Here is a 12513-nt window from a genome sequence, read left to right as displayed (position 1 = left end):
TAGGCATCGCCGAGACGGAAACCAGAATCGCCTTGGGTCGTATCGGGAAGATGGCATCCTCCGCCTCCGCTCGGCCTTCGGCTGGGAAGCGAGTAGTGAGTCAGGATGAACTGCGGCGCTTGATGAGAGAGAAGCAGCGTCTGAGCACCAACCGGAAACGGATAGAATCTCCACTTGCGAAGTACAACCGTTTGGGGCAGCTGAGCTGTGCCCTGTGTAACATTCCGGTTAAGAGCGAGCTCCTGTGGCCGACTCATGTCCTGGGAAAGCAGCACCGAGAGAAAGTAGCCGAGTTGAAAGGCGCGAAGGAAGCCACCCAGGGGCCGTCTGCCAGCGCAGTGCCTCAGTCCGCCAAGAGGAAGGCGCCGGACGCAGATAGCCACGATGCCAAAAGAGCGAAGGCCTCTCCGGTGCCCCAGGTACAGCCCTCCACGTCCGCTTTGCCCACCAACGTTGACAAAGCAGGAAAGGAGTCCACTAGAGCGAACCTTGGTAAGTCTTCGGGACTCGGTTTACTCCCTGATTATGAAGATGAGGAAGAGGAGGAGGAGGAGGGAGAAGAAAGAAAAGGGAGGGACGCCAGTATGCAGCCGCCCGACGCACAAGGCAAGGAACACTCGCTTTCCTCTTCCCGGGAGGCAACAAGTAATATGCTGCCAAGCAATTTCTCGAACACAAATCCTCCCAAGGCCCCTTTAATTCCTCATTCAGGGTCAATTGAGAAAGCGGAAATACAGGAAAAAGTAGTGGAAAGGAGAGAAAACACCGCGGAAGCATTACCGGAAGGTTTTTTTGACGACCCTGAGATAGATGCGAGGGTTCGAAAGGTTGATGCCCCAAAAGATCAGATGGACAAAGAATGGGACGAATTTCAAAAAGCCATGAGACAGGTCAACACTATTTCCGAAGCCATAGTTGCTGAAGAGGATGAGGAGGGACGGTTGGACCGGCAGATTGGGGAGATCGATGAGCAAATAGAGTGTTACCGTCGGGTAGAAAAGCTGCGGAATCGCCAGGATGAAATAAAAAATAAACTTAAAGAGGTTCTGACCATAAAAGAACTGCAGAAAAAGGAAGAAGAGAATGTTGACAGCGACGATGAGGGAGAACTACAGGATTTGTTGTCTCAGGATTGGAGGGTGAAAGGGGCTTTGTTATAGGGTTTCGAGGACCCAAGATTTCTAACACCGCCCGTGACTGTATAAAAAGTGCTGTCTCTCAATATAATATCGGTTTCTCTATGCCTGGAGGTTTGATATCTTACCTGAGTTGTTGCGGTACAACGAGCCTGTGAAGATAGCTCTTTAGAAAAGTAGTGTGAAATATTTTTGAGGTGAAGTCGTTTTGAAATTTTTGAAGTATTATATGCCAAAAGGCCAATTTTTTCACGTTTACGGACTTAAATGTATAATTTTGTGTCTGAAAATCTGTAAGCCGTAAATATTGTACATAGTTAAATATATATTTACTTAAATAACTCTTGAAATTTGTAAATTAATAGAAGACCAACAGACAAGCTTTTAGATGCGCACCAAGTGTGGTATTTATCTTTTCTGACTCCTTAAATCAAACTCAAGAAGGTAGAAGGAGGTTTTGGTTTTGGTTTTGGTTTTGGTTTTTAAGAACACTACTTGTAGATACATAGTTCATTCAGGGCTAATCAGTTCTCTGAGTATTCTGTTTCTGTTTCATAAACTTGCTGTAGGAGAACATGGTGAAGAATACATGCCAAACATGACCAGCCTTCTTAACCCAGTGTTTCTCTTGATTAAACCAGCACTTCTCAGATGTAAGTGCACATGAAGGTCACCTACGAAACAAAAGGGTGCATGTGAATGACCTATGAAGTTTTTTTAAAACTCCTGATTCTGAGCCCTACCGTTAGATTCATAAATCTAGGATGGGGCCCAGGCATCTATTAGTTTTGAAAGCTTCCCAATTTATTCTAATTACACCAAATTCGAGGAGCCATTGCCCTAAATCTTGAACCCATTTCTAATATTTCAGGCTTTATTTTTTCTTTAAATAACACGTACCATAAGTTTACTGTCTATTGTACAAAATACTACCTTTTATTTATATTCCATTCAGTCTTTTATTACTAGATTTTGTGGCAAATTAGGGTTCAGAGTTACAGGTTCTGTCTATTGTAGGAAGTAAAGTCTTCAGTGTACTCGATAGGTTCTTAGAACTGCAGCAGAATGACATAATGAAACCAATTTTACCATAGATAATTGATATAAATGAGTTAAATTCCTGCAGCATTTCATCAATCTCATAATGAAAGGACTAACAAAATATTATTGGAAGACCTGCTGTATAAGTTTTCTCCAGGAGTAACAATTTCCTTGTGCTGGTCCAATAGTTTAAATCACTCCTTCTCCCTTTGGAAATAGAGATGTTCAAATAGAAAAAAGGAATTAACAGTGTTCTGGGGATAGAAATGCATATAGCACATTCAAATAAAAGTGAGCAGTAATAATAATAGTTAAGACTTACAGAGTTCTTACTATATAGGTTAGGCAGGGTTCTAAGTGCTTCATGTAAATTAAGTCTAGTTTCCTTAAAGCCCAGGTTTTATGGAGAATACCAAGATTAAGGTATGAAAAGCCCTGAAGGCTAGATGAAAGAATTCTTTTTGTAGGCAATATGGGAAAAGTGGAAATTTTTGAATAAAGAATTACATCGGCAAAAAAAATATGGGAGATGATTTAAATTGCAGTATATAAAATGGAATGAACATAGAGGAAAAGGAAGCTGGTAGACTACTGGGAAACTAGATTTTAAAAGCAAGGTGACGACTTTGATTAGGTATAGATTCAGAGAAAAGGAATAGAATTGAAAATTTCACAGGAGAAGCTAACATTTTAGTAACTAGAAGTAAAGGAAAAACAGGAGAGAGAAAGATGAAATTGAAGGGTTTGGGGTTTTTTTAGTGTGGGTGTCCAAAAGCAGCTCCCAACCTTTTCAGCACCAGGGACTGGTGTTCCTGTGGGAATTAATGCTTAATGATCTGTGGTAGAACTGAGGCGGTGATCCTTGTGCACTGAGGAGCAGCTGCAAATGTAGATGAAACTTCACTCCCCTGCCGCCACCTCCTGTGTGACCTGGTTCCTAATAGGCCACCTGGGGTCTCAGGGGTTGGGGTCCATTGTCCAAGGGCATGAGTGATGGGGCTTTGACCAAAATTAAGTGAATCCTTGTTGGATCTGAGGTCATTGTTATAGGAGTTGGTGGATCCTTCCTGATCTTCCACACATTGGAGAGCTCCTTTATACCTCTTTGAGCTGGGTAAAATAGGTTTTGGCATTAGACCATGAATAATATCATCAATGTTCCCAACTTGTAAGAATTCATTTAATGATGGAAGTAATGACTACTTTTTTCCGTATCAGGAAACAAAATAAGAGACTGTGGAATTAAAATTGCAAGGAAAAATATAATTTAGACCTAAAACCTTAAATAGTAACAAGGGAGTTAGCAAGAGAAAACAGAAGGCACAGGTTCAAGTTCCCATTCTTCCTTTTAAGGCTAGTGATCTTGAGCAAGTCATCTCTCTGAACCTTAGTTCACTCTACTGTAAAGTGATGATACCTCACAAGGTGTGGTGAGAGTCAAATGACATGCATGTAAAAGAGGTTTCAAAAATGAAGTTGTGATAAGTATTTCTACTAGTAGTTTCTGGTCTTCCCCTGCCCCAGGCTACTAACTTACTAAGCTGATTGTAGGTAATAATTCCTCTAAATTGAGGGAATTCAAGCAGGTGATTTTGAAATTTAACTCCAGATATTTAATTTTACCATAAGACAACTGGTGTCTCACCTTTTAAAGATTTTTAAAGTCATCTGGTTGACTATCTGGAGAGATGGCTAAAGTATTATTACTTTTGCTTGCAAGGTTTGCCCAAGATAAGTTCCAGTTGTCTTAGTGTAATTATGAATAGTGCCTCCTTTCACCTTCAATACTCTCTCCTTTTGGAGACAGGCTCACCTACCTAAAAGTTTTATATGAGGAAACCACTTTATAATGAACAGAATGGCAAGTCTTAATTGAAATAGTATGTTTCCTGTTAATTGATTGCACCAGTTGGCTAGCTACTTGGCTGGATGTTGTATAGGGGGATTTGAGTAAATGTATGAGTAGCAATCGTGTGGCTAGATAAGTGACCTTAGATTGCTTTTTAATACTAAAAGTCTGGTAGCCTAAGTGATACCAGGAATTTAGAAGCTTTAAATTTAAACAAGAAAAAAGAAATCCTAAAACTACATTCAGTTTTCTCTCTACCTTTCCTCCCTCAGTGATCTCATCCATTCCCATGGGTTTAAATATCACCTATATACTGTTGACTCTGAATTTATATCCCTAGACCTGACCTTTCTTCTGGAAGTTATCCTTCATTCCCTTTTTTTAGCCCCCAAATCTAATGCATTAGTTAAGTCCTGGCAGCTCTATCTCTAAAATGTGCCCAGAATCTGTCTACTTTTTTGTCTCCACTGGCCCTAGCCACCAACATCTCTTGCATTAACTGTTACCTATTTCCCTCACCCTAGCGACAATCTTCAATCAACAAAGTAATCAGAGTAATCTTTTAAAAATTTAGTTGAAGTCACTCTCACTTAAAACTTCATTATATTCTTCCCTTACACTTGGGGGAAAAAAAAGAAAGAAATTAGGCCCTTATTAAGCCTACCTGGTGCTCAGCAATTGCTAATTCAAATGTCTACTACATGTGAACTGATGACTACACTCCCCATGAAAGGAGGATAAGAGGGAACATGAAAGCATAACTGCTCTTTGTTGAAACCAATCATTATTCAGAAACAGTAGCCTGGCATAGCCAGGTTGTTTTTTTTTTTTTTAATTTTAAGAGAAATTTCAAGTCAAGATTGTCTCTGTTTTTAGTGAAATCTCAAACACTGGACTGAATGGGATCCATTGGCCCTCACTTTGTGACCCTATTTTCTAACTTCATCTGCTACACCCTCCCCTTTATTCTCTATGTCTCATTTCTCACTGGCTAACTTCCTATTCTTCAGACATGCTTTGCAGGTCCCTCTGCCTGGAACCTGACTTCAAATAGCATGACAATCTTATCATTCATTTCTCAGCCTAATGGCTCTTTCCCAGATGACACAAACAGCCATCTTCCCACCTCCTTTCATTTTATCACATTATTCTATGAATTCATTAAATATCACTACTTTAATTTAGCTTGTTCGTTTATACATAATTTATGTTTCTCCCCGATAGAATGTAAACTCCATAAGGGCAGGGAGCTTGTATGTCTTGTTCACAACCTAAAATAATACCAGGCACATAATAGAACTCGATAAATATCCGTTGAATGAATAATACCCACATTATTCATCCAAGTTGCTTGGAAAAGTAGTAAAAAGACCAAGCTGATTCATGGAAGTCCCAGAACAAGTCAGCTCAACGGCTTAAAGGGCTAAGAAATCTTCCTGCTTTGTGTTTCCCTTCTCTAGCGCATGAATCCCTTACCTATTCTAAGAAAAGCAGCACAGGAGGCATACACAACAAGCTCAAGAGTATAATGGGCCACCTTCACATTTAGCAGCTAGTAAGAATTCCTCATGGCACCAACCAAGCAAAGAGGGATGTCCATATGTCAGCAGGAGCTAGTGGGTAGCCCTCGCTGCTGAGAGGCCTCTTAAATGGAGAAAAGGAGGAATAAAAATCAGTGGTAGAGTAAAATCAGAGAGTCGGCAAGTACACATTGCCTCCCAGCTACTCCCAGCCCTCAGTCCCCTTTTCTGCCATTGCCATTTTGTTTGGCTCACTCCTCCTGTCACTTGGTAGTCAAAGCTATTTCAGAGTGAGTCTGCACTCAGCCATCCTTCACTGAAAGCACTCCCAGTCTCAGAGGAGAAAAGGAGGTTCATCTGGCTGCACCACCATTTTGCTAACAGCATTTGCCAGGCTTCAAGTGTACTTGGGAGCCAGTGGTCACCTTTAGAGGAGTTCAGAGGACCATACTGGGGGGTTGATGGTGGTGGTTATTGTTTTTGTTATGCATCTGTGTTGTTTGCTTGTTGTTCTGCCAAGTGTGGTTATAAGAGAGTGTCAACCAAGCCAGGTTGTCAGGTTATTAATAATAGTTACCATTTACTGGATTCCTATCATGTGTCCAGCAGTACGCTGGTGTGTGACATCTCTAATCTTCACAACAACCTTGTAAGGTATAAAATATCTTCATTTTACAGATGAGGAAACATGCTCAGAAGTGAAGGACTTTGCTCAAGGCAACGATCTCAAAATCCTTCTATTATTCTGCATCATTATTATTTTATATTACCTTATATTTGCATAGTTAGAGTACTGTTTACTCACCAACCTTCAGATTGGTTTTCAAGTTTTAACACCCTCTCCCAGAAGTAAAGCAATTATCACCTCCATTTTAGATGTCTAATGATTTGTCCATGGTCATTCAGCAAATTCATTGCTAAGATAAGATTAGGTATAACTTGATTCCTGGCCCAATATTCTCTCTACTAGTTAATAACGAAATGTAGGAAATGGGAGAGGATCTCCCAAAATAGCAAGAATTAAGATTAGAGAAGTTTCCCCTCAAGGTTAAGGGTACAGTTCAGAGACCTTGGCTGGGTTGGAAAGCCATATTTTTTGAAGTTTATCAGATTCTCTCCACACTGCCCTGTCTTTCCCCATTTCACCAGCAATAAATTTTACTCCTTAGTGGTCTCTGATGAAAGCAAGAATAATGATTTCAGTTCCTAGACATTCCAACAACTGAGAAACAACAGTTACATCATGTGCCCTGTAGTCCACCACTTTTTAACTATGTGACCTTGGGTAAGTTAACTTCACCTTTAGTTTCCTCAACTATAAAATTGGGACAGTAATTGTTTCTACCTTCTGGGATTACTGAGAGGGTTAAATGAGTTAAATGCATGTAAATGCTTTAAGTGCAGACATTCAAATACTAGTCGAATAAATGAATGAAGACAAGAAAATTATAATCTAGTTGTAAACAAAATGGGCAGGACCCAATTATTTATTAAACTACTGGTAAGTAGTGGAAAGAGGGCTGATCATGTCTAGAGTCTATAACTTTTCCCACTCACTAGCTGTGGTATCAATCTAGTCAATTTATTCCCTGAGCCTTAGTTTTACCCTCTCTGGGTATTGGGTAGTTTGCTATCTGAGTATTCCCTAAGGACCTTCCCACCTGTCAATCACTGATATTGTGATTTATAATAAATACCTGTATATATTGTGGCCTTTCTCTAGTTCCTCCCAGAGCTCCTAAAACACTTGGAATTTCCTAAATGATTAGAGTAATAAAGGTATCATTTATTATTCAAAACAAGCCCCTTTCAACCACAAAGGAGTTTATGTTAATGAGGTAACTTTAGGAAAGTCCCTGGTTGCCTGGGGGACCAACTACAAGATTAGAGTTAGAACTTTCAGCCCTGCCCTCCAAGATGGGTGGGGGCTGTATACTGAGTTCAATCACCAATGGCCAATGATTTAATCAATCATGCCCATGTGATGGAGCCTCCATAAAAAGCCAAAAGGTGGCAGCACTATTTACAATAGCCAAGATATGGAAGCAACATAAATGACCATCAACAGATGATTGGATAAAGAAGTTATGGTTCATTTATACAATGAAATATTACTCGGCCATAAAAAAATGAAATCTTATCATTCACAATGACATGAATAGACCTGTAGGTTATTATGCTGAGTGAAATAAGTCAGACAAAGATAAATACCATATGATTTCACTTATATGCAGAATCTAAGGAACAAAAAGAACAAACTAATCAAAAACAGATTCACAAATAAGGAGGACAATCTGATGACAGCCAGAGGGGAGGGGTTTGGGGGGACTGGGAGAAAGAGGTGAAGGGTTAAAGAAATACAAATTAGTAGTTGATAGATGGTCATAGGGATGCAGAGCACGGCATAGGAAGTGCAGTCAGTAGTAATGTAATGGCTAGGTGTAGAGCCAGAGAAGAGAGTAATCAGGAAGATTGTTTCATAAACTACATAAATGTCTAACCAACGTACTGTATGCTTGAAACTAATAATATAATATTTTTAAGAAACCAAAAGGATGGGGCTTAAGAGCTTCCGGGTTGGTGAACACGTGGAGGTGCCCTGTGCCCCTTCCCACATACCTTGTCCTATGCAACTCTTCCATCTGGCCATTCCTGAGTTATATCCTTTTATAATAAACTAGTAATCTAGTGAGTGAACTGTTTTTTCTGAGTTCTGTGAGCTGTACTAGCAAATTAATCAAACCCGAAGAGGGGTTTGTGGGAAACTCTGATCTATAGCTTGTCAGTCAGAAGCACAGGTAACATCCTGGATTTGATAATTAGCATCTAAAGTGGTGGGAAGGAACAGTCTTGTGCACTTGAGCCCTTAACCTATGGAATCTGACACTAATTCCAGGTAGACAGTAACAGAATTGAATAAAATTGTAAGACACCCAGTTTGTGTCACAGCGTTACTTGATGTAGAAAACCTACATGTCTCATGTCAAAAGTTAAGTAGTATTCTGAGAGTATTGTGTGTAATGTAAATGGAAATGAGAGTTTTTTCTTTTATAAACACCAAGACCAAGACTGGAGCTGAAGGCAGGAGAGAGAGAGCACATTGGGCTACATGGTAGGAAGGCTTCAGTAAGAGGGCTTGGGTGGAAGCTCCCAGGGGAGGGAAGTGGGGAGCTCTGCTGGTATAAAGGAAATGGCATGAAGAACAAGAGAGGAAGGAAGCATTCAACCCAGTCTTCAACCTCTGCCACCGTACCAGAGCTAGAAAACCAATTGTCATCAATGCTAGCCTATTAACCAGTTCAGAGCCCAGTAGAGGACAGAGAACTTAATTTTGCTTCCCATACAGCCTCGTCTCTTTGTAAAATAAATTTCCCCTATGAAAATTATTAACTTGCCTCCTAAAAATTATGATTATCGGGATTTCACACTAGAAAACCCAATCTAAAAGTTCAGAGGAGATGGTAGCAACTTCGAGTCTCTCATTCCATATCTCTGACCTCAACCCTACCCTAGAAGACCCATCTCCATCCTGTAGATCAGCTATTCCCAAAGGCACATTTGACTCCTCTTTGCTCTGTCCTACCTCAACCTGGCAGTTGCAGCACAAAGTAGAGGCCAAGAAACCTTTACTTTGAACCAACCTCCACAGCCTTTATAAGAATGAAGAGCCATGGGCTGATTTGAATTACTACATCTCTCTACAGCTGTTCCCTTTTAAATATTTAACCTGGCAAATACCACCACTGTTTTTTACAACTTATTTTAATTGTGTGGCTATTAAGCAAACCAAACCATAAAACTGGCTCTCGGTACTGAGATTTATGTAATTCATAGAACAGAGCTTATTAAAAAAGGGATCCACTGAGTGCAAACTATCCTCGAGTGCCTCACACCGACTCAGAAGGTGTGAAGCCTTTTTCTTATTCCTGCCTGTGGCTGCCAAGCTTCCAGTGAGTAGCATAAAAAATATCCACCCCTTTCTCTGTAAATTTTTTTTCTCCTTAAGAATCCTGATGAGTCTAAACACCAAGTTATGCTCTGTTCTTGAGGTGGTATAAGCTCTGAGAGGCTTACAACATAGGATCAGTGCCCTGGGGGGTTTAGGATCAAGGTCTGAGGGAGGGACTTCACCTGGGGACTTTGATAACTAGGAACAGGCTGGAGGTATTGTATTTATTTTCCACCAAGGTTGTTCTTGATTTGGATCATGAAACTGCTTTGAGACTCCAATAAAAGCTCTCCCTCTAAAAATTCACTTACGCACAAATATTTGTATAAAATTTCAGGAGAGTTCAAGAGTACCCCAGAGCCTATTCACAAATCCCCTAGAGGTCCATGAACCTCAGGTTATTTTTTACTACTTTCACTGTTAGCACCCAAGTGACCCTCATTTCTCCCCTACATTTTTACAGTAGCTACCTAACTCACCTCTCAATTTCTCTACACAGCAGCCAGAGTGATAGCAATCCTGTTAAAATCTAAGTCAGATCATTTTACTTCCCTCCTTGATATAATCCACTATCTTCCCATTTCACCTGCAATAAAAGCCGATATCTTTACAGTGGTTTACAAGGCCCTACAAGATTTGTCTTGGGGATACCCTGCTGACCTCATTTCCAGCTCTTCTCAACCTTGACTCCTGTGCTCTAGCCACACCCATCTCCTTTGCTGATCTCCCAATATGATAGACACAGGCCTTTACTTGCTGCTCCCTCTACCTTAGAACTCCATGCGGCTCTCTCCTTCATTCTTTCCAGTCTATCCACAATTGTCACTTTGTTGGTGAAGGCTTCCGGAACACAGTATTTAAAACTACAACCCCACCCTGCCCTGCCTAGGACCTCCTATCCTCCTCTATTTTTTCTCCATAGTACCCATCATCATCTTACATACTATGCATTTTTACTTAATGTTTATAATCTATCTCCCACACTAACCTGTTAGCTCCAGAAGGGTAGGGATTTTTGTTTTGTTTCACTGCTGTATTCTAGTTCCTGGAATAGTGTGTAACATAGAGTAGACACTCAATAAATACTTGACTGATTGATGACTAACTGAATGATTAAATTCTGCAGTGGTAGTAATGTATCCGGGCTGGGGTGTAAAGGGGAATATACATTTACTGAAATCTCTCTCAAGCAGTTTGCAAGTAATATAAGTCGCCTCATTTAATTGTCACACAGAGTCCTAAGAGGTATTTTTATTCCCATTTCCCATGAAAACTGAGGCTCGGAGAAGTTATAAAAACAGATGGTAGTTACACAGCCAGTGGTAGTTCATAATTCAAACTTAAGTCTGTGGGATTCCAAAGCCCTGCTATTCTCACCACACACTACCTCATTCTCTTGGTAGCAGTTCCTAAGGATATGCAACTGCCAGGTAGTTCATTTTAAAGTAGGAGCCTGAGTAAAAAAGATCCTTCATTAGGGGTTCCTTGTAGCTCTAATTAAGCAAAACAAACATTTAGAGTCTGAGTCTTTTTATACATTTATATCAAACATTGTCAATGATACAATGTATTGAACATCCTTCTGAGGGAGCTTACCACTTTCAGAGCTTCATTCATTCATTCCATTCGCTCATGGGTTTCATTCATTTATTCATAAATATTTGTCGAGTGCCTACTATGTGCCCAGTACTGTTCTAGGCACTAAGTATAAAAAAATGCATAAGGCACAGATGTCACTCTTTACAAACAGATTTGAGGTCTAGGGTAGTGCTGTCCAATAGAAGTACAATGCAAGCCAAGTATGCAGTTTTATATTTTCTAGTCACTGCATTTTCAAAAAGGTAAAAATAAACAGTTGAAATTAATTTTAACATAATTTAATGCAAAAAAGAAATAAAGAAATGAAAAAGAGAAACAATAAAAAAATAAAATCATAATATATTTTCATATTATAATATAATATAATCACTTCAACATAAATATACTAATGAGCAATTTTGCAGTCTTTTTTTATTTGGTAACATGTCTTTGAAATCAATGTGTATTTTACACTTACAGCACATCTCAATTTGGACTAGCCACATTTCAAAAGCTCTAGAGCCACATGTGGCTGGTGATGACAGCATCTGACAGCACAGGGCTAGGGAAAAAGACAGATACATTCAAGGGCATTTTCAAAACAACACAGTAAATGCAGTGATAGAGATATGTTCAGGCTCACTCAATTGCCAGTTAGGACTTAAGCCTCCAGTGACCTTCCAATCCCAAAGGCCTTGTTCATTCTGCAGCTCATTAGAGACTCTGCCAACTTCAAACAATGGAATTGTGGTTGGCCTCAACAAACCAAACTTAATATGTCCAAAACAAAACTCATCCTTTCATCTTAAATACCTCCTCCTCCCCTCTCATTTTCTATTTCAGTTGATGGCACTATTATATACCTGCTTACTCAAGTCATCCTCATTTCATCTTTAGGTAAGTGAGCGCTATACCTAGAAGGTGATTTAAAATCTAAATTCTTATCAAAAATGCAGCTTCCTCTTCACCCCAACTAACTCAGCTCGTTCAGGCCACTTTCATCTCTTACAAGAACTCTTTTTTCCTTCCAGTTCTATTGAGATATAATTGACATACATCACTGCATAAGCTTAAGTGTACAGCGTAATAGTTTGACTTACATAATTGCGAAATGACTACCACAATAAGTTTATTTAGCATCCATCATCTCATGTAAATAAAATAAAAAGAAAAAAGGAAAAAACTTTTGCTTAAAATAATGGACTGCTTCATGAATTTGTGTGTCATCCTTGGACAGAGGCCACGCTATTCTCTGTACTGTTCCAGTTTCGTATAAATGCCGCCAAAGCCAGCACCGAGATCCTTTTTATTGGTTCCCTTATCTCTCTCTCTCCCACTCAGCTTCAAAAGTAATTACTGCTTCATAAGGCCCTACATGGCTCTCAATCTCCTACATAATAAAGGCCAAGCTTTTTCACATAGCACAGGACTCCCTGCAGG

At 39.8% G+C, this 12513-nt stretch overlaps 1 protein-coding gene and 1 non-coding gene across 2 annotated transcripts; one reads left to right on the top strand and one right to left on the bottom strand.

The window, feature by feature from the left end:
- The first annotated feature begins 10 nt into the window (after window positions 1-10).
- Window positions 11-1751, top strand: ZNF830 (zinc finger protein 830). The gene has a single exon (XM_039885981.1). It carries the CDS (start codon window positions 51-53, stop codon window positions 1158-1160), a length of 1110 nt encoding a protein of 369 aa, XP_039741915.1. The 5' UTR covers window positions 11-50; the 3' UTR covers window positions 1161-1751.
- Window positions 1752-12265: 10514 nt separating this feature from the next.
- On the bottom strand, window positions 12266-12367 carry LOC120621366 (U6 spliceosomal RNA). Its single transcript, XR_005658132.1, has one exon. It is a non-coding gene; the product is annotated as a U6 spliceosomal RNA (small nuclear RNA).
- Window positions 12368-12513: the final 146 nt, after the last annotated feature.

Source organism: Pteropus medius, unplaced genomic scaffold (assembly GCF_902729225.1).
Source record: "Pteropus medius unplaced genomic scaffold, Ma_sr-lr_union100, whole genome shotgun sequence".
Taxonomy (NCBI): Eukaryota; Metazoa; Chordata; class Mammalia; order Chiroptera; family Pteropodidae; genus Pteropus; species Pteropus medius.
Note: the sequence above shows the minus strand (reverse complement) of the source record. Positions and strands in the feature narration are given on the sequence as shown.

Excerpts from the sequence above, each read along its gene's own strand:
- ZNF830 (XM_039885981.1), top strand. The coding sequence starts at position 51 with ATGGCATCCTCCGCCTCCGCTCGGCCTTCGGCTGGGAAGCGAGTAGTG.